Raw genomic sequence first — 23,179 nt, 5'->3', positions numbered from 1 at the left:
GCACAATTCTGTTCCTTGATCTAGATGACTCTCAGAGGCGCACATTATTTGCCTAAAAATCAAAATAAATATCTGACTAATTAGAAACTCTTGCTAATTATGTTTTCAACTCTGTAGTTTACGCCACATACTGCAAATTACGAACTGTGGGCAGTGACACATAAAGTCATAAACATTTGAAACAATTTTTTAGCATACATTAGTTTGAGGATGTGCGTTCCTAAAGTTTTCTCCTCCATCGTTTGCTGTTCCTCTAATGTGCGCGCTTAACCTAACCACCTTTTATGATTTGTGAATGCGAAAGCATTAATGTCAAATTGAACGCCGCTGAGTGGTGCTTAAGGTTACGAACACCTCGCGGGCAAGCGAGCGCGCTGAGGCGCTTGGCGTGTTTTGATTTGGCCTTACCGAGGTGTAGCTAGAACGCATGCGAGAGCTTGCGCGGACAAGGAACGCGCAGTTAGCACAACCATCCAAGAGCGAGATCAAGGTCACATGGTGTCACAGCGATGCCCTGTCGCCTCACATAACACCTGGCGTGCTAATCAAGCAGGAGTCGTTCGCGTTCGGCATCTCTCCTTCGTCGAGGTGCGCTCGGGACGTGGCATTGCAGACAAAGAAAATTTACCTGCGGTTTCGTTTCTACAGACTACAGACGCCTGCTTTTTCGCTCAATGAGCCGTTTGACGCTTTCGCATCAATAAGTGAACAAACAGTGCTTTTTTACCGGAAGATTAACTGCGCCTTTTTCAAAACTGTTGCTGGGTTAAAGTTCGTTCCAAGCTGATTAGCCTCATGAGAGCATTCGCTTCAACTCGGCGACTATTTTATATGATAGATTGCATTTATTGAAAAGTTTATTAGCAAACTTTTGTTAATTAGGTGTTTATGCGTACTGACCTCCAGTCTGAGTAATGTTTAACATCTGTAGTACTCACCCTCATTAAGTTAGTTTGTGCTAAATGCATAGATAATTATTAAAACTTCAGTTAACGTTTAAGCACAACACCCGATACGTGCAAAAGTAGGGGATCCTGGCAACTACGGGTATATCATTATGTTAACAAATCCATGAGAAAAACACAAGATTTTTACTGCATGGGGTATTTCTTAAAGACGTCCGGTCCCCGCCAAGATGATAGGAATAAACATATTTTAGCATAGATTGCCGAAAATTAGGTAGTGCATATATAAATATGTAAATATATAATGTTAGTAATATGTGGTGAAATCTCCAACATAGTGCATCTTCTTTAGGTACTGTAACTTGTTGCACTGTTAAAGTGAGACATGAGTAAGGACGCTTATATCCGTCCTCTCGTTCGTATATGTCACTTGGTTTGACAGTAGTTGCTGCGGGACGCATGGAGTGCCGGAACTTCCATTAGTTACAAGGTCATTATTCTTCGTTTGCGCGCTCGATATGCTTTGTCCTGTTGAGGCTTCTCTGTTGATGATTTTACATATAAGGCAGAGTGCAAGCGATAAAGCTGAAGCCAGTTTCATCTCAGGTTCCTTCAGCGAAAAACAGATTTCTCCAGCTTTTTCAGGGCTCTCCCTATGCCTGACATGTGACCTACTGTAAGTACTGACAGTAAGCCACCTGTGTTATCAGCTCACATGGTGTCCAAGATATCATGCGCCGAGCTTAAAAATAGACAGTTGTGCGCAAACAGAACCTCGTACATACTTTTAACTCTCTGGTTGGCCGTCAGTCAATAATTTTCTTACCACAACCACACCCCTTTTGTGAATAAATGAATGCATAATGAACTGTGGTTTAAAATGCCCGAGTCTCAATGAAATAGTTGTAGCCAAATATAAGAACCATCAATATGGGATGCCTTCAGCAAGGCGCTCAATCGTGCCTATTTTTTCGCTCATAAAGAGGGATCAAGAAATATACAAAGTGCCATGAGATTAGACATCCACCCATCCATGAAAGCAGTGTTCTCAAACAGGCTAACCGAGATGGTTTCTATGAGATATAAAAAAATTGTTGCAGTTTCACCACAAAGGCAAAGCGCGGATTGCAATAGCAAGTCATTAGGCAGCTGTGCGAAGTAAGGTTAATAGTTGTACCGGCTGTATATATTGCAGTGATCATCCGGTTACTAACTGAATTAACATGGTGGCACGCGTGCACAGGCAAAATTAAAGAGCTCCCACTCAATGGCCACGACCACTCGTTGTCAGAATGCTGACTGCATGAAGAGCGGCCGCAGCCGCGAGTGACTGCTTCGTGTTCCGTTTTGCTTCAACGCGTCTTCTAAACAAGATATCACATGATCTCTAAGACTAGGTGCGCGTGAAGGCAGCGCACACTAAACCGCAAGCCATTTCGGTTCTTGTAACTGTTGCACCCGCCACATATTACCTTGAAGATAGAGCGCGCGCGGCCTCGCTCAGTCGTTCCACACACAGCTACGCCCGGGTTAGCATGCTCACCTGCCTCCCTTTCTCAGCCTTAGCTGAGAAAGCGAGGCCCTCTCTCTTCGCAAACACTTCTGGGCAACTGGGAAGACGGCCCTCATTGAACCGTTCCCTACTCACCCTCATGCTTTCCCTCGCGCCTACAGCAAAGAGTGGCACGGGACGCGATAAGACCTTATCGCATCAGGTCAATGGCGACGGTGGAAATTGTCGTGAAGTGTCCCTGTATTTTCTGTATCATTAAAAGGTGGGGCGGCGTTACACATAAGTGCGGCGTGCCAAAAGCCACCGGGGCTAGTTCTGTACCGAGTCCAGGGCAACGAACCGTCTCGGATGGGGCGCGACAGATAAATCGCAAGCTCATCCACCAATATATGTTTTCGCGAGCAACTTCTAATGAACATGCAAGTGAACAGCGCTAACTATTGGGCAGAACAAGAAGTAGATCGGCAACTTGGGCTAGTTATTGGATGTTCTTCTTGTAAAAGGGGGGATAGTGCGCTACAACAACACGGACAACAGAAGAATCCTCCTGTCCACTTATTCTTCTGTTGTCCGTGTTTTTGTAGCGCAGTATCCCCCTTTTACAGAACAAGAAGGCAGTGCAGTTTGTTGTCTTGTGTCGTTTTCCTTTAGGTGTATTGGCCCCATATTTGCGCAATTTATCCCAAATTACTGTACCAACTAGCTCACCAAGTCGTGTTATCCCAGTGAACCTGTCTGAGGGCACTGCTTACTGGCGCTGCTGAGTGCGTATTCAAAATGTAATTTTCACATGTGTCGGTCTTTTTTTCTCAGCTGCAAAAATGAACCATCAATGTGGCATGTTTTTAGCGAGGCGTTAATGTCGTGCTTATTTTTTCACTCCTAGTGGAAGGCTCAGGACGTCCTGTTGAAAACATACCGGTTGAGCATTTCCTATAATTTATACTCCTAGTGGAAGGCTCAGGACGTCCTGTTGAAAACATACCGGTTGACCATTTCCTATAATTTATAAAGCACTTCGACACAATTACAATTAGTATCATATTTCAAGAGTTATGCGACACAATTACAATTAGTACCGTCTTTCAAGAGTTACCGCAACTAATCATATATCATTTATTTATTGTCATCAACAAAAATCATTGGCCGATGGAAAACTCACTTGTGAAGAATACGTACTACGTTGTGTTCGCGTAAAATTATTTCTGTATTTTTAAATGTCGACTCGTGATAGTTGCGGACTCCCAGTATACAGGTATCCCAAATATTATGGATCAACACCTAAAGTTACGCAAATGCCACGTGGCTGGCCAGAACCAAGGTAATGCTGTTTGCCGTCGCTTGGAGACACTCAGATTATTTTTTTGTATTCCGCCTAATTGCATAATTAGTACCGATTATTAAACAACTTCCAAAATACTGTTATAAAATGAAGACTGCCAAAGGGAAAATTGTAGAGCAGCATGAAAAACTCCAAATACATACAGCTTTCTATTGCTCAGCACGTGCTACATAAAGGGTTTTTCCGAGCGAGAAAGAAGCCCTCGAATACACGCAAAGTGTCTCGAGCGGCCGGTGGCGTGGCAAGTTTGCCTGTATTCGCGTGCTTGACGGCCCATTGTAACTTGGGCCGTGAAAAAAACCTTGAAGAGAACCGCCCTTGTCAGCTTACTTAACTCTATAATTTACCTCTGAAAAGCTATTTGCTCAGATACACCACGCATTTCAATTACACACGTGGGCACCTGCGTTGATCCGCGTGATAAACTCAAGCATGACAATTTAACGAAAGGTCCATATCTACTAGTCGTGTGATGGCTGCTCACCTATTGGAGGCGGTGTAGGTCTTTTATATACTTTCAAAGTTGGTAGGTTCAACTGTTGAGCAGGTTTGTGTTGTCCGCCCGGAGTGCCTAAACTGCCTTGTTGGCTGGAACCTAGTTTGCCGCTCACTGCAGACGTTCCCAATTCTTGTTTCCCTGCACCAGAAAAAAAAATGCATTCCAAGAGTCAGAGTCGAGATAGCACGAACAGCAACAGTAAAACGAGGTTATGCTGGTAGAAGTATAATTTATTAAGTGTGACCGAGTTGGAGCAGGGGGCACATTACATTTAGAAAAAAAAAAGCTCACCAACCAACAGCTGCCGTCATCTAGGACATAGCCTTGAATTTACTGGGTAACACTTCCAGTGGTAATCACCTATATATACTACTCAAATAACGAACAAAGTGAACGTCACGATGGCCGCCACGACAGCTTATTGGTAAAGTATCCCAAGCGTAATCCTAAAGATCTGGGTTGGGGCCCCACTTGCGGGGAGTTTTCGTTTTGTTATAGTCCCAGCATGTAGGACTTCAGGATGTGTAATTGAACATTCAATACATTATTTCGCAAACCGTATCTTCCGTGTTGCTGCTTTGCGAGAATACTGAATAATTTCACATTAGTGTGTAGCAGATGAAATCGCGTCTAGGTGGTGACAGCCGAAACATTTGTCATGTTTATTTTATACATTGTCATAATACACCCGGAAACCTGGTTCTTAAATTTAGGATGGCCACTGTTGTTGACAGACTTTATTATGGTTGTTGCCCATTCAGAGCTGATAGCCCAGAAGATAGTTCAAATTTACCTTTAATTCGTGCATTGAAGCAGCTATCATGAAACCAAAATCACGCAAACGTCATAGCTTCCACAGACTGATAGCGATACAAAACATGTGCTAAATTCACCAGCTCTTACTCACCGTTTGCTGTTTGTTCCACAGCAATTCCAATGCCAGCCATCGTCTGCGGCGAAGTCGCTTGACCTGCACCTACAGTTCCGTTCAAGCTTGCTGTTGGGCCGAGGGCAGGAATGCTGCTTGCTGCGGGGCGTCCCAATTGTTGCTCTCCTGCGCCCATATAGACAAAGTTTTTTTTTAGATAAATGGTCTGTTTTATTATCTGTGAAAGTATCACCTTGCTGCTGCATGTTTGAAGGAAACAATGAAATACATCATGGGCGTCTTGCATAGCGCGCAAATTACTAAAGAGGACTGTTGAAAAAGCAACGCCGAAAGGGAGATAATCGTATTGACACGTGTACTTATTTATCCTTTTTCTCGGGGACTCCATTTCAGCCTTTATCACGCCAGACGGCGTCTATGAATTCAAGGTCCCCCAATTCGGAATTCGCTCGGCACCCGTAAATTTCTAGCTCGCAATGGACAATATATTGGCTGGCTGTTAAGTCTACCTTGATGACGTCGTCATTTTTGCCTCGAAATTCGACGATCACCTTAAGAGGCCATTAAGTCATCTGGGCTGACGCTCGAGCGGGAGAAATGCCGCTTTACTTACGGAAACCTTTTGCTCTTGAGCCACGTCATGAGAAAACCTGGAGCCCTTCCTTATCCACAGAAAACAGCTGCCATTGCAAGCTTTCCCTAGCCCGTCCACAAGAAGGCAGTGCGCAGGTTTCTTGGTCTGTCTGCGTACTATAGGCGCTTTGTCAAGAACTACACTCGCATCGCAGTGCCTCTGATTATTCTCAAGAAATTCGACGTCGAGGTTAAGTGGGAAACACTCCAAGTTGAGACATTTGAAGAACTCAAACGACGCCTGCAGACAACGCCAGTACTCGCCAACTTCTACGAAGGCACCGATGCCGAAATGTACCCCGACGCAAGCAGCGGAGGCATCGGCGCTATCCTAGTCCAGCGAAAACATGGACTGGAAAGCGTAACATCTTACGCTAGCCGGTCGCTGTCGAAAGTGGAAGCAAATTATTCAATCATGGAAAAGGAATGCCGTGCCCTAATTTGTGCTACAGCTAAATTTGGCGCTTATCTATATGAGAGGCGGTTCAAAGTTGTAAGCGATCATCATGCATTGTGTTGGCTAGCCAATTTAAAGAGCTTTCAGAATGCCTAGCATCGTGGAGCCTCCAACTGCAAGAATTCTACTTCACCGTGATATACAAGTGTGCAAGTCCGGAAAAAACTTGATGCCGATTGCCTCTACCGCACACGTATTCACCCGCCAGCCCAAGACAACGAGACGACGACTTCTTCCTAAGGGCAATAAGTGCCGACGGCTTCACCGAAAAGCAGCAAGCAGACCCGGAGCTAAAATGCTTTGAAAATTTCTGAGAAGGGAAGACCCACTTTGACCCAAGGACATTTAAGCGCGGATCGCCTTCGCTTTCGTTGCAAACGACGTCCTCCTAAAGAAAAAACTTCTCGACAGTCCGCGCAAACTACTTTCTCGCTGTAGTTTTAGCACTACGGTCAGAGGTTGTACACGTCCTTCATGGTGACAAATGGTGACGTCCTTCATGGTGACTCTCCCGTACGCTCGCGAGGGTTCAGCACAAGTGGCCCCACCTGAAATCCGATGTCGCCCATTACGTCAAGACGTGCCGAGAATGCCAGCGACTCTAGACGCCACCCACAGGGCCAGTGGGATTGCTACAGCCGAACGAGCCTCCTCACCGACCGTTTCAGCAGATCGGAAAGGTTCTGTTGGGGCCCTTTCCGCTGTCACCATCTAGAAATAAACGGATGGACGTGACCACTGACTACCTTATCCGCTACGCCGAAACAAAAGCCCTCCCCAAAGGTAGTGCTGCCAAGCAGCGAAATTATTCGTTGAGAACATCCTGCGGCGACATGGTGCGCCACAAGTCTTTCTCACCGACGAAAAAGCGGCTTTTACAGCTGTCTTTGCTCAAGATATCCTACAATATAGCCAGACTAGACACCGGAGGATTACGGCCTACCACCCGCAGACGAATGGCATAAAGGAACGCCTCAACAAAACACTCGCCGATATGCTAGCAATGTACGTTGTCGTCAAATACAAGACGGGGGCTTCCATCCTTTTGTACGTGATGTTTACTAACAACATGGCAGGGCAAAAGACAGCCCAGATGGCACCGTTCAAGCTAGTTTACGGAAGAGACTGCTACAGCGCAGGACGACCTGCTGCCACAATTTACAGAAGCAGAAAATCTCGACGTCGCCGCCTATCTCCTGCGTGCCGAAGAAGCCTGACACTCGCCCGCGTGAGCATGCAGAACAAGCAAAGGACGGACTGCGGACACTCTAATCCTCGACGACGCTAAGCGGAATAACGACCCAGCGACCGTGTTTGGGTTTGGACCCCGATACTGCCGGTGAGGACTTAGTGGGAAGCTCTTGCGATGCTATTTCGGAACAAACAACATCATCTGACGTATCCGTACTCTGGACTATGAGGTCTTTCCAGACGGCATTACGGAATAACAGCGGCACCACTCTCGAGCTGAAGTAGTCCATTTTGTCCGCGTTAAGCCATCATACCAGCGATAACGAACACTGAGACCTTGTTTTCTTTTTTACGTCCGCTTTAGTTTTGGCTCTCATGTTTCCAGCACAGAGACGATGGTTTTGAACAGGTGGAATTGGCAGGTGTACTTGTTTATTATTTTTCTCGCCTCCTGCATTTCTCCCGCTAAAAACTTGGAGTTATCGCTCAGCGCAAGACGCGCCTGCACGCTTTGGAACTCACGCGAATATACGCAAAATGCCTCGAGGAGCCAGTCTCGCGGCAATTTTGCATGTATGCGGGGGCTTTTCTCACGCTCGGAAAAAACATTTGTGTACCACGTATTGAACAACAGAAAGCTGTATTCGGAGTTTCTCATGGTGTCCAACAATTTTCTCATTCACACTTGTCATCTAATTAAAATATCTGAGAACTCGATGAATTGAGCAAGACTAATTATCTAATTAGGTGGAATGTAAAAAAATAATCTCAGTGCCACCAAGCGACACCAAACAACATTACATTGGTTTGGTCCAGCTACGTGGCATATGCATATTTTTGAAGGTTGGCTCAAGTAACGTGCAACACCCTGTATAACAAGTGCGGTTCACGTTCTTCTTTAGTATCAACAATAGCAGCAATGCAACAATCACTCGTCAAATGTTTCAAGATCGTATTCATCAATTTCTGTATTGATGCTCCAGAATTCTTTCAATCAAATGATAGCCTGTTTATTCATACACGCCGAAGGGCATAACAAAAGCTGTGCATTGATTGTATTCATCTCAAAATGTTTCCTGCCATTACCCTTTCCGCAGTTTTATTCTTGAAAACCATCCGCATCCTCCCGTTTTGTTGATGATGTAATCAATTTGCAGCATTTGAAAAGGGAAAGTACTCGTATGGTTTTTGATATGCCGGTGGCGGTGCAAATTCTAAACCTGTCACCTTTTTACTATTCGTCCTTGTTGTACTCGTAAGTCCGGATGGTGTTCAGAACATCTTCTGACGTTTGATAACATGAAGAGGCCTCTTGTTTGCCGGTCAGGAGGTTCCTTGGGTGTAGATTGAGGTGCTAAGAAATAATGCCTTTCAATGTTGGGTCTTGACAATACGAAAGGAAATTCACCGTCCATCGCGACCACACGATCAAGGTTCACGTCAATAAATGCTACCTTTTTTCGATTGTCGCTGTGACTTTGGTGATTTTGTATATTCTTTACATGAGGCCCATAGAATCGGATATGCACAACATTTCCATTTACCTTAATATGAATGCTGATTTTGTCGGATATAGACGGCCTGATTAGACCTGGTCTGGAAGAAACTGGCCTTGCTCAGCGGCGCTGCGACGGCTAAGAAACTTGAACCGCTGCTCACATACAGGTGGGTTCCCGATGTTGTATCTTAAGCTGGGAAGAATTTCTTCAGTAGTGCGGCCCGTCTAGCTGGAGCTGCCTCTGACAATCCTTGCTCATTTTCGGTTTGAGGAGAAGCACAAGAGACGTCTCCGAACGTTTTGGTTAGCCAGCTGAAGCAACCTCGGTTTTTCGCGGAAATAATCGTGAAGGCTGCCTTCTTGGCTTTTATATGACATTGCCTTCTATTGCTGTTCGACAGCGTTTAGGCTGCACGCCGACACAAAATTTTGGCTCCACTTGCTCCAACTTCCGATTACTTGGGCTGCAATGCGGAAATTATACAATTTCTTAGCGTTTCCGGAAAGTAACGGGCGCAAGTTCTGGAAGTTCTCTGTGTCACTATTCTACTGATTACAATCCCAAGCGTACCCACAGAACACCGGCAAGGTTGTTGGAGCTGCTGATGACACGTCAAAGATGTCCGGCCTTACACTTTCGCTATAGAACGACGTTACCTGTTTAGTATTAGCTGGACGAGGGCGGCTATCAGTCGCGACTGTTCTTTGTGTTGCTTTTTCTGTACATCAAGGAGCTCAGTATTTACGGTCGTGAAACATACTAGGCCTTGTTCTGTTGTGTAGCTTTGATGAAGGGCACAAAACTGTTTAATGCACTCATCCGTTCTGTCGGCGATGAACACAGAAACTTGCCCGAGCAGTCGTACCTCTGGTATCATTGATTTTGAAGTGACCGAACCGAGCCGCTCCGCCGTACTGCAGTCAGTATCTAACTTGACGAGCACGGTAGGCTTGAAGGTACCCACCTCCATCTTCGTGTCTTCCAGTCTCGATGGCGATTGTCAAAAATTTGTCACAATTGTTTTCCATTTCCTCAATATAGACCTAGATACGCGGATTTCACATTAGGTTGGCTGTCATTTTTCACTGACGTTGTTATGCTAGTTGCCTAGTAAGAACTGATTGCCAAGACAAGTTCAAGTTAATCTGTAACTGGTGCATTGATACACCTATCACGGAACCGAAGTCACGGAAACGTCATAGCTTTCATAGACTGATAGCGATAGACACGTGGATTAAAGCTCACAAACTTCACTCACCATTACCTGCCTGTCCCACTGCAACCCCAGTGCTAACCATCGATGGAGCCGACGTTGCTTGTCCGGCACCTACAGGTTGGTTCACATTTCCTGATGGGCCGACGGCGTGGGTGCTCCTTGCTCCGGGGCCTCCCAACTGTTGGTCGCCTGTGCATGTATAGACAAGGTTTTTGAGGTAATATTCTATTTATATATCTGTCATAATAATAGCTTACTTAGGAAACATTTAAATACATGAAGGACTTTTCGCATAGCACTACAATTACCAAACAAGACTGTTGAGAAAGCAACGTTGAAAAGGAGAGAACTGTATGGACTCTAGTGATGTATATCTAGTGATGATTCTAGTGATGATTCTAGTGATGATTCTAGTATATGACGGGCGGAGCACTTAACCTTAGAGGTCTCGGCCCCTTTGCTATTTCTTGGTTTGCCAAGATTGATGTAAGCCTACCAAAATGAAAAAAGTAGCCCCGTTATTTGCTATCATTTCACAAACAGCGTCTAAAGTGGAGAGTTTGTTTATGTTAATTTCCACTTGATAGTATCTCACGTGCTTTATACACGGAAATTTGCATAATGTTGTACAATCGTCATTTCCATGAAAGGCAACACGACGCCAAGCGCACTGTCAAATATTTCGTTCTTCTCCTTTCGAGAGCAGTATGAGCATCGGAATAAATAATTGCTTCAACAAGAGGGACAGGCAGTAGATGAGACGCCACCACCCCTTCCTTCTCCTTAGGACCAATGATACTATTTGACACGGGCTCACGCGTTCCTCCTGGTAAAAAATTTGATGGTACACAATCCTATTGTTTTACATAAGCTTAAAAAGAATACACTTGTCTTCAAATATTTAGAAAATAGGTGCCCCAATCATTGAATTCATTGCGTAAGCTTTTTGTGCCCAGAGGTCTGCGACTTCTAAATCGTAAGGACAGTGCTTAAAGGTTTATGTTCAAGTCTTAGCTGGCTTCCATAGCAAGACCTGTACTAAGCGATCATTTATTCTAATAAAATACCTGCTGTACGGCCTCCCGTCGATAGCTTACTCTTAAAAAATTGACCGCCCTTCCACTTCTGTGAAGAGGGGTGCAAGCAATTTAAAGCTTGTGTTGACTCGTTTGTGGCACGAGCGCATGCCTTGCACTAGCACGACCGCAAACTGAGGGGCGCCCACGAGCCATCAGCGGAAGACTTCCACTCCGTGAAGGTGGTTAACCAACAAACCTGAAACGTGCATGCCACCGGTGTTTATCACTGGATTAATCCCGCGGGTTCATTAAAGTATTTCTCAATTATGAGGTTACACACAAGGTCGGCTGCGACGGAGAGAACGACGTCACTGACGGCATGCCCGCAGTCCGCCATTGTCGCTTGCGTTCTATGTCTCGAGTTTGATAGGGCGGCGTGGTTAGGAGCATTCGCCCACCATTGTCGCTTGCGATTCTTCGAAGTTCGATTTCTTCAAAATTAAATGGGTTCGTTACGTAAGACAATGAATGACTCATACCATCGTAAACGAGGCCTCCCCATTACGACAGAAGAGAAGTGAAATTGTACGCTGGAATGATTGGCGGCAACGTAGCCAGCTGGGGAAGCAGATGACAACGACAAACGCGGGAACAGTGGCACGAGCACGAGCCAACGAGCCAGCTGGGGAAGAAGACGATGATGCTCGAGCATGTCTGAGAGCAGCTGTTTTTTTACCGTTACATCGCCGGCGCAGGCTATATAAACTTCGCTTCAAAACCCTGAAAATATTTGAGGGCACATCGTCTACCCATCGCTAAACGACCCGATGAGCCTCTTCTGCCTTTCCGGACATGCTCCTTTTTGAAACGACATGGACGGCACGTGCAAGCTGAAATTAAATGTGCGTTATTAAGGCGAATACCTTACATGTCTCATCGTTCGTTCGACCTTCACGGCCCTTGAGCGAAAGCACGTCGACGACACGAAAGGTACAAAAACTATCATCATCAATGGCTCATACTCCCGTAAGCAAACAAGATGGATGCTAAAGCGAATTAAGACGGATTACTAAGCGAATTATGTGAATGACTCAGGTGAGTTAGAGGCAATAGAATTAAGTTGATGAATTAAAAGGATGGGTACGTGAAATAAGAGGATGTGTGAGCTAAATAGGAGCAAGCGAATTAAGAGGGATGACTAAGTGAAGTAGACAAAGCAAATTAAAGAGGATGACTAATCGAATTAAGAAGAGTAAGCGAATTAAAGAGGATGTGTACAGCTGCAGCGGAGGAAGATTAGCACAAGTGACCGACCATCCGAGCAGATAAATTGCGGCACGCGACGCCGTTCTGCCCGAACACGCCGAAAACGAGGGTGCCAGGCATCCCATCATTGAAACAGGTATCACGTGGCACTTTAGATGCCGGTATGGGCGGGTACATGAGCGCCGCGTACCACACTTTCCCTGCGCCGGTCATCGGCCACTTGTGCTAATCTTTTTCCGTTGCGGGTTTACGTCTTGTGTCCGTATTTATTGCATCAGCACTTGGGCTTTTGCCCTGAAGTCGTCTTAATCCCGGCACACAAGTAGCGAACTTTCACGGTGAATTTCGTGCGGGCCTCACCGGCGGGGGGGAACGCCAGCGTATACCTCCGCCGTGCTGCACCCACACGAGGCGAAACACAGTCGGCCGCCGCCTACACTATTTCATTGTTGCTATAAAAAGCATGTGATTCCATTCCCCGTAAAATGCAGTGAAAAAAAGTTTTGTATCTGCAACTGAACCATATTGGTCGCGCCTGGACGGCTGTAATCAGTCGATCATTGTACGGGATGTGCGCAGCTTTTGTCGCCATGCTCGCTCTAGGCTCTTTGGCTGGCTAGCCGATCGAGTTAAATGCGCCGGCAGGAAGCCGGAGGCGACCACGCCCTGAATGGTCTGCGCTGTCAGCCATCATTCGACGCTTCCGGCGAGCAGTTGACAACCTGCGAACATATCTAGCCCGCTTTGATCGATGGTGAACAGCCGCCGGCCGCCGCGGGCGGACACCGCGCCCAGCCATTCGCCAGTTTTTCGCAAAAAAATCACTCCATGTGGGTCGGGCTTTAGGGATAGCATAAGGGACCCTGTGATTTTTTGTGTGCTCATAAACTCGAAAGAGCGTAACCCACCTTCCTGCGGATCTGCCAAAGCTGGGATGCATATAGTAAGCAAGTCAGCAGGCCGCTCGTTAGCATCACAATGATCGTTGCTTGTTTATATTGACGTGCACTTAGAGTGTCAAAGCAATTCGCTCATGCAGGCCGAATATATACACCCTAGCCTACGCTTATCTGAGATGCAGAATGAAGTCCTCGGACCACTAGTTACGCGCGGCAACTCCAGAAAGGTTGTGTAGGGTCAGACCCCTCATGTAATACGCTAAGGGTTATTTTTTTAATGTGATGTGAATGAAGGACAAAGACAATGCAAAATGATCTAGATGCAAGTGACCCGCCGTGGTTGCTTAGTGGCTTTGGCATTGAGCTCACAAGCACGAGTTCGTGGCGTACGTAAGAACCCCACGCGGCCAAAGTTATTCCGTAGTCCCCCACTACGGCGTGCCTCATAATTATATGGTTGTTTTGGCACATAAAAACCCAGAACGTATTTTAGACGCGAAGCATTTCTTGGCGAACATTTACTACTCTGACAGTATCTATCTATCTATCTATCTATCTATCTATCTATCTATCTATCTATCTATCTATCTATCTATCTATCTATCTATCTATCTATCTGGCCGCCTACGTCTTGGTGCTCTCATGGCCGTTTCGTTAACTTGCTAGGTACCAAAATTGGCACAGCATGACAAGAGTTTACGACAAACGTAAATGATAGGTCATGAGATGACAAGTGAGCCATGTAGGTCATGAAACAGCCACCTAAAATAACAATGACCTTGCCAAAAAAATGAACACTCAAAAGCCAATTAAATGGGTTCGGAAGTGGGCACTAAGGGAAGGAAACACTAAAGGATGATGGTCGAAGTCTTAGTCATAAGCATGACTCAGCAAAAATGACAATGACTCAGCGAAAAAGGATTAACACATAAAACCCTTGTAATGGGTTCGGAAGTGAATACTAAGTGAAGGAAACACTAAAGGATGATGTTAGAAGTGAAAGTCATGAGCATCACTCGGGGAAAATGACAATGACTCAGGGAAAAAGATTAACATTCAAAAACCACTGAAATGGGTGCTGATGTGGGTACTGAGCGAAGGAAACACTAATAGGTGGTGGCAGAAGTTCCAATCATAACATGCATGTCATGTAGGTCATGAAACAGCCGCCTAAAATGAAAATGACGCAGCAAAAAAAAAGATTAACGCTGAAAATTACTAAAATTGGTTCTGGTGTGGGTAATAGGTGAAGCAAACACTTAAAGGTGATGGTAGAAGTCAGAGTCATGAGCATGACTCAGCGAGAATGATAATGACTCGGCGAAAAAAATATTACTACTCAAAAACCACTGAAATGTGTTCAGACGTGGGTACTAAGTGAAGGAAAATGCTAAATTTTCATGGTCAAAGTCATAGTCATGACCATGACTTAGCCAAAAATGAAATGAATCAACGAAAACAGATTAACACTCAAAAACGAATGGCATGGGTTCTGATATGGAACTCAGTGAAGCAAAATGCTAAAGGTTGATGGTCCAAGTCATAGTCATAAGCGTGACTAAGGCTTTCGCGTTAAGGTCGCTTAGGCATTGGTTGAGGGACTCCTCAGGACTCATGACATGAATGTCATAACATGCGTGTCATGTAGGTCATGAAACAGCCGCCTACGTATGGTGAACTTGGTAGCCCCCCCCCCCCCCCCCACACTGCTTTGCATAACATCGATTCCCACAAGGCCTGGGATCTGCCAGCTTTTCTTAAAATCTAGCTAAAGTTAATTAAAGTGAAAGAAGTCTAAGAACCTGGATAAACAATCAAAAAGTTTTGCGCTAGATTACTGGCATAAAAACGCCGACTGATATCTTGTGAGAAACGATAGAGATAGAAGATAGAAACCGTCACAACAAACTGCTGATGTTTGGCGCTGCAGCTGATGTTAGCGAAACTTCCATGCATGTTGCATATATAGATTTGTTTTCTGCTTCAAAACTTGTTTTATTTCGTTGCTACCGCTGTGCTTTTATCGTTAGCAATCTCCTTCCTTTTATTGTCGCATGTGTCTAGGTAGATGATAAGCCTGTGCCTCACAGAGGCGCCAACACCTTTTTGTATACTTAAAAAAAGGTCATTCGTATCACTATATGGTATTTCAAGCCTACTACAAGGTTCTGCATACAAGACAAAGCATTTGCCTTATAAGACGTTCACTCAGTGAATAGTGATGTATGCAACGGCTGCCTAGTAATCACGGCCGTGTTTGAAATTTTAAGCTGGAATATGTTTTGAGAAAATCTATTTGGTTCAGTCTCATTTGTTGTCTCTGGCAGCTACTGTCATCCAATGAACTCTACGCTACAAAGTTCTTAATGCTTAAAAAACTAAAATGTTATGAGAGAACAAGGGTATTTTTAGGGTATTTTTATTTCCACCATATTATGACAGATCTACCGCCGTTAACCTGACTTTAACTTGTCAAGTTGAAGCCTGCATCTTGCTATATAATTGTCCCCGTGTGTCCTTTATGTGCAGGAAATGAATTTCATCTCTCGAACATTAGTTGGCTGCTGCTCATAAATTATTAGCCCTTTACGGGCGCATATGACCTTAGTTAACTCGTCACTTAGTATATTGCCCTGCAAAAGTTGACAACAATCCCAAACAAAACTTACTAGCTTGGGTACTTTTGCGATCCTCCATTTTGTTGCCAAATCGCAATGACTAGAAAAAGAGTACTTGGCGACTTTCAACAGATCATTCTTTCGATCGCAAAAAGAGACAGCAGATACCATCCTGGATGACTACGCAAGTCGATGCGTGGCACAAAGCCTGAACGAACTCACGTCCTCCAAGGGACAAGCTCACTCGAGGACGGCCACATGCGTGGGCAGCGACACCCTGACGACGTTCGATCGGAATATAGAGTCTCGCAGGTGTTACAAGCCGCACCAAATTTGTCTTCAACAAAGTAATTTTGAAAGTTTCCCAAAAGCCGGTAGTTCAAACGGTGCCGATTGCTTACAATGACCTGTTCAGCGATAGTTCCCCTGGCTTGCTGGTAGCCTTTCCATTCTTGGGCTATTCTTCCACTTTATACATTAAAGGGCCCCTTGATTTAGAACCCAATGTCTACGCACAACGTAGCGCAGCCAGCACAACCGAGCCAAGTCTATCTGTGGCGCGCACACCCGTACCGGAGAGTGGAGCAAGAAGAGGAGGCGCCAAGCTACTAGCGGCGTGCGAGTGGGAACGTGGCAGACCGCGCGCATGCGCGTGGAGCAAGAAGAGGCCGAGCCAATAGCTGCCACCGAGCGGGCACATGTAGGTGCCCCTCCATTGGTGAAAAACTCTGGGACCTTGGATGACCTCGCACTTGACCGCGGCTAGGGAAACTTAAAAAAAGAGGACGACCAGGAAAAAGTGGGAAGACAGGAGCACTTTCGTTCAACTGGACGTTTACTAAAAGCACGGTTAAAGAAATACGACATTTTTTACGGTTAGAAATAGAAATTTTTACGGTTAAAGAAATACGATAACAAAATACAACAGGAAAACAAGTTGAGTCTGCCAAGGAATCAAACATATTAGGACACACTTAGGATGAGGCGTGCATCTAGATAAGCCCACTCGGGCTTAGTTACGACACATATCTGGTTCAAGCAATGTGGCGCACGCTTCTAAATTTGAAAGCGGAGCAGCCTACTGTATGGCACTAATTACGGCCTTAAAATCTAATGCGTCGATAGCGTGCAGAAAAAGAATGTAGCACGCTCACCATTTCCTATTGGAGTCATCGCTATTCCTGGGCCAGTAGTTAGCGTTGACTGCGGAGTGGTTTGATTCCCCAAAGAAGGGTTTACATTTCCAGGTAGGCCCAATACCTCGGTGCCCGTCGGTATGGGGCTTCCCGGCTGTTGTCCTACGGCTGCATAAAGCACGTAAGAGAAAACATAAGAGACTTACGCGTAGCATTTCGTCATGCATCTCTCGTATTTGTATCCGTAGAACTTATACACAGACGTCCTCTTTATTTGATACGTATGCCACCATGACAATGCACAGAATACACGCCTAAGTTCTCCATATCCAGCCTAGTATTTGCACTGACATATGCAGTGAACAGTCCTGAACAGTTGCTGTCTTCTTATAGTGTAGAATGGGACAGGAGCCACAAACGTAATAAGTGTTGGAAAGTTGCATACCGCAGCATCTGGATTTGTTATGGGTTGTAAAACATTTTTTAATTCCGAGTGTAGGCCCCTTCATGATCTTTCAGGATTTTAATTTACGACTTATCGTCCACACTAGTGCTTGCATTTTATTAAGAAGTCACCCGAAGAAACAAAGAATCGAACAGACACTATTTGTTCTGTCACTGAACAGACACAGAACAGACTAATTTGCTAAATATTGTCTTTAGTCATGTTACTCACTTGCTTGACAAAAAAGTGGTAATCACTTCAGGTAAGCAAAAAGAAAAAGTAACCAAATCGGTAAAAAATTCAGTGGAAAATATTATGCGCAATCTATGAGCCCAAATGACTGCTTACCTGAAGTACTAGAACAGCTTCACCAGACCGGCTTCCCCAAGTATCCTAGGTATCAATAGTATGCGTATTACGTGGTCGTTTTTTTATAGATTATGAGTAGCGCACACCGCTGTCGCTGATTTGGAAACGAGTTCTTTGAGCTATGCAATCTGCAATGTTCCGCCATGTTGGCAGAGAAACACGCTCGTCGTTTAAATCAGCGATATGTGTCTCTTGTCTTTATGCCCAAACCACAGGGCTGGACGCACGGCGTTAGAGATGCCAAACGTTGTAAACTTGCATATACACACACCTCCTCCTTATATCATGATCATTATCACCATGATCATCATCATCATTCATTACCCCTTTTTCTCCCCGCCCCTTTGACCTTCTGTAGAGTAGCAGGCCAGAGCAAGTTACAGCACAGGCCGACCTCTTTGCCTTTCCATAAATCAATTTCTCTCACTCTGTGTCCGTTACCAACATATCAAGCCCTGTTTGTTTTGACAGGAACGTTCTTTTATAAGTGCAAAAAACGGGGGATAAATAGGGCCACCATTTTCTATACGATGAACGGCACAGAAACACTAAACCTGTAGGTGAGTTGGCGTTTTCGGTTCGAAAAATTCTTACTCAGTTATTGTTTTCGTTCTTGAATCAATTATTGACTTCTCGTCGAGGTGTTACGCTATTTCAGCAGTTTCCTTCAGGTGACATTTGCAGAGCTCACACACGTACTATTGGAAGCCTACGACACTTACAGTAGCCGGGCATTGATGTCGAACAAGAGTGGTTGCATGGGCAAGTTGGAAATTCATGGTAAAAACGACGTACAGCGGGAAGGACAGGGACTGAGAGTGACGTCACACCCTGCGCTGCCTTCCAATAATATTTTGTTGCCGTTGCCACATGTATATATACAAGACGGGGCATGCACATAAAATGAAAGGCGGTCAAATGGGGTGCTCTAACAGCAAGTCATTTGTTCTAAGTACATGGTCACGTGAAAGAAAAACACACATAACTATCACTATCTCTTCAGATGCATGATTTCACTATAGGCGACAACGCGGTAAAGGGGCACTAACGCACAAACTACCCATTTTTCTGATGAAATCTGCTTCTGTTATTGCCCGCGTGAGCTGTGTCTCGCTAAAACTTCCGTATCTTCAAAGAGATGCACGCAGCCGACGCAGTCGCAATCCTGGCAATGGATGCCCAAGTGGCCTTGTGCAGTGTTATGAACGTTGTTGTAGTGCTCTTTTAAGCGATCATTTTAGCACCTGTTGGTCTGTCCAACATATTTACCACCGCAAAATATCTTGTAAACCACATTAGTTAAGCATGTCGCAAAACGTTTTCTGTTCCCGACAGCGCAACAACTCTGATGTCATGTAGTCGCAATGACGCGTTTACAGAGCCTTGCCAGCGTTTCCGGGGCTGAGAAAACCAGTGATTCCTACATGCTCCCCAATCTATTTTTTAAGCCGATCGGAGACATCAAGCGCATATGGGAGCACTGCAAACCGGCGCCTTTCGTCCAGCTGGCACCATGACTGAGCGGGCTCATCACGTTTAGTGCACTTAAGAAGCTCTTTGCTATGGCAGAAATTAAGGCCATAGGGTATCCAGCACAAGAAAGGCGACCAGCCTGTGCAGTAAAACTTGTTGCACCGCGTGCGGGCATGATTTATTTAGGCTGTTAACAAGGCATAACTTTATAATACCTCGTTTAACGAACTTTGAGTGTGCCGAGTTAAAAGGTAAGAGGGGCTTCTTGCTCATCGGTTCGAAGAACCAGCACACATGTTTCTTTGAAAGACGTAGCCTTAGATCTAGAAAACGCAAGGAATTATCCATAGGAAACTCGTGTATAAGTTCCAGATGCTGCAGCTCTTTCTTAAAAATCACTAAAACTCTAGAAGCGGCAGGCTCGCAAGCGCGAGCAGAGCAATCAATAAATACCAGGAAGTCATCCACAAGCCTATACATTTGGACAACCGGAGGCGCGTCCAGGTGACCTTCAATAGTGCGATCATGATTAGCTAGATAAATATATCTTAGTACCAGCGCCAGGCACGATCCTATACAAACACCATTCCTTTGAATGCAATTTCGCTCATTCCACAAGGTAAAAGTTGATTTATAATAGAAGGGCAACAGTTCAAGGAAGGCACTAACAGAAAAACCTGCTGCATTATTAAAGCCAACCTAAACTGTCAATACATTCTTCAACATATAGCAGCAACTTGTCATGCGGAAGTGAATAGTAGAAATCTTAACGTCGATCGACGAAATTTTGAGGCCCGTTTCATTCTCTCTTAAAAAACCAATAACTGCCCCAGAATACCTAACAAGGAAAGAAGCATCAACGATTAGAAGATAAACTTTATCTTGCAAAAACATGTCAATAGCTTCCTGCCAAGGCGCAGCTTCAATTACGATGACCCGCAGAGGGCAGTCAATCTTATGCATTTTAGTTAAGCGTCTTAGTCAATCTTATGCGTCTTTGTCTTATGCAACATAGTTTAGCCGAACAAGTTGGTCGTCTTTCTTGTGCTAGATGCCCTATGGCATTAATTTCTTCTATAGCATAACAGCTTCTTAAGCGCACCAAACATCATGAGCCTGCTCAGTCACGGTGCCAGCTGGATGAAAGGCGCCGATTTGCAGTGCTCCCATATGCTCATGATGTCTCCCATCAGCCAAAAAAATCGAGCAGCATGCAGGATTTACTGGTTTTCTCCGCCCCGAAAACGCTGGCAAGTCACTGTAAACGTGTCAATGTGGCTGCATGAAAAGAGTTGTTGCGCTGTCGGGCACAGGAAACGTTTTGTTACATGATTAACTAATGTGGTTTACACGATTCCCTTATTTTGGGGCGGTAAATATGTTGGACAGACCAGCAGGTGCTAAAATGATCACTTAAGAGAGCACTAGAACAACGTTCATAACACCGCACAAGGCCACTTGGGCATCCATTGCGGGGATAGCGATTGTGACGGCTGCGTGCCATTCTTTGAAGATACGGAAGCTTTAGCGAGACACAGCTCACGCGGGCAGTAATAGAAGCAGATTTCATCAGAAAACTGTGTAGTTTGCGCATTATTGCCCCCTCTACCACGTTGTCGGCTATAGTGAAATCATGTATCTGAAGAGATAGTGATAGTAATGCGAGTTTTTTCTCACGTGACCATGTATGTACTTAGAACAAATGACTTGCTTTTAGAGCACCCCTTCTCACCGCTATTCATTTTCTGCGCATGCCCCGTCTTGTATATATACACATAAAGTGGCAACAGAAATACAATATTGTAGGAAGTCAGCGCAGTGTAAGTCGTTTCTCTCTCAGGCCCTGTCCTTCGCGCTGTACGCCGTTTTCAGCGTTATGTCATTCTAGTGGTTCAGGTGAGTAGTCGTGACATTTATTTTTTTAGCCACACCCACACAGCTAGTATTAAAACTACTAATTCTCTCTCAGGGCTGCAAATACGAAGCAATACTTGTGACAAAGTAACTTTGCAAGGTAGACCACTAGCGACGACCATTTATGCAACTGCCATTGTGTCCGAATATTTCCTTTTCTGACTCAACATAAGAAAGAGCGTGTGGCTACATTAAACGAAACAAATAGACTGCAAATATATTGGACTCTGACCGGAACGAGCACACTTTTATGCACTTTGGTTCCATCAGAATCCAATAGTGATCACTCCTGCATTCAACAGTTTATCCTGAGAAATTGCGTGGACTTCTTAAAATTTTGAAGCGATATATATATATATATATATATATATATATATATATATATATACATAACCCGTGGCCCTCTAAACTTTGCTCGTTTTACAGGTTTGTCAAATTATTTTGGCGAATATAGAAGACAGCTGTGCTGTACGCTGCATCACCATAGTCGGTTTACATCAATCGCAGAATTGCAGAGCTCATAACTTATCTTATACATAATAGCGCATGAAAAGGGACGAGGCAAAGAAGGACGACGCGGACAAAGCGCTGACTTCCAACAATATCTTATTCTACGAAGCACTTCACACATATATAGTCAACAGATAGCAGCGCACGCAAGCGCATAAGTACTGGTTTTTGAACACATGACGGCAACGTGACATGTGTAATGGAAAAGATGAGATCGAAGATGAAAAAGGTGAAAAAAGATTATTTTTTTTCTCTTGTAGCGACAGATTAGGATGCTATCTTCATCACGCCACCCTCTATACCTTGTTTAAAAAGTCTAATTCTTTTTTCGAAAGATCAATTGGAGGCGCGCTTAAACAAGCATTCCACAAACTAGCGATCTTCGCCGCTTCAATGATCTCACGTGTTGTTTGCATTGGGCTTCTTCCTATCGCAGTGCACCGCTTATAAATGACGCTGCACCCATGCTTTTTACAGTGGAAAGCCAGATGGCCCACTCCTCCAGTTCGCACGTTATTTGCGTGTTCACGCAGGCTATCATTTATACACCTTCCTCTTTGGCCGATGTATTTTTTGCCACACGACAAGGGCAGTTCGTACACGATATACACGATAAATGATAGGCTGCGTGAACACGCAATTAACGTGCGAACTGGAGGAGTGGGCCATCTGGCTTTCCACTGTAGAAAGCATGGGTGCAGCGTCATTTATAAGCAGTGCACTGCGATAGGAAGAAGCCCAATGCAAACAACACGTGAGATCATTGAAGCGGCGAAGATCGCTAGTTTGGGGGATGCTTGTGTTAGCGCGCCTTCAATTGATCTTTCGAAAAAAGAATTAGATTTTTTAAACAAGGTATAGAGGGTGGCGTGATGAAGATAGCATCCTAGTCTGTCAATACAAGAAAAAAATTTTCATCTTTTTTTCACCTTTTTCATCTTCGATCTCATCTTTTCCATTACACATGTCACGTTGCCGTCATGTGTTCAAAAACCAGTACTTATGCGCTTGCCTGCGCTGCTATCTGTTGACTAGACTTGTGTGAAGTGCTTCGTAGAATAAAATGTTGTTGGAAGTTAGCGCTTTGTCCGCGTCGTCCTTCCGTGCCTCGTATCTTTTCATGCGCTATTAAGTATAAGACATGGAATACCAACTCGCCCAATATTACGCTCTTTCAAGCTCATTATCTGCAGGAAACAACCGACCAGCTTTTTGGTTTGCGCAAAATTGCGATTTTTTACTGTGCAACTATGTTTCACTGCTCGCGCAGGCCACGTCATTGTCGTACGAGACAATCTGCAGCCAAATCCCCTTCAGCATTCCAGCTCTATCTGGAAAACTGTTTCCATCCTTCATACTGTCCTTTTTGTAGAACAGTCTACAGTC

At 44.8% G+C, this 23,179-nt stretch overlaps 1 protein-coding gene across 1 annotated transcript in view; it reads right to left on the bottom strand.

Moving 5' to 3' along the window:
* LOC119464771 (filaggrin-2-like) overlaps positions 1-23,179 on the bottom strand; it is a 135,029-nt gene that overhangs the window by 99,121 nt on the left and 12,729 nt on the right. Inside the window, exons 4-7 of the mRNA XM_049655887.1 lie at positions 17,101-17,250; positions 10,193-10,333; positions 5,167-5,313; positions 4,245-4,397 (exon numbers count right to left, since the gene is read on the bottom strand). Of these exons, the coding sequence (XP_049511844.1) occupies positions 4,245-4,397; positions 5,167-5,313; positions 10,193-10,333; positions 17,101-17,250 (591 nt within the window). The remainder of the gene's footprint in view (positions 1-4,244; positions 4,398-5,166; positions 5,314-10,192; positions 10,334-17,100; positions 17,251-23,179) is intronic.

The sequence above is a fragment of the Dermacentor silvarum genome, chromosome 9 (assembly GCF_013339745.2).
Source record: "Dermacentor silvarum isolate Dsil-2018 chromosome 9, BIME_Dsil_1.4, whole genome shotgun sequence".
Lineage (NCBI taxonomy): Eukaryota > Metazoa > Arthropoda > Arachnida > Ixodida > Ixodidae > Dermacentor > Dermacentor silvarum.
The sequence above is the reverse complement of the archived record's forward strand: the minus strand, read 5'-3'. Positions and strand labels throughout refer to the sequence as shown.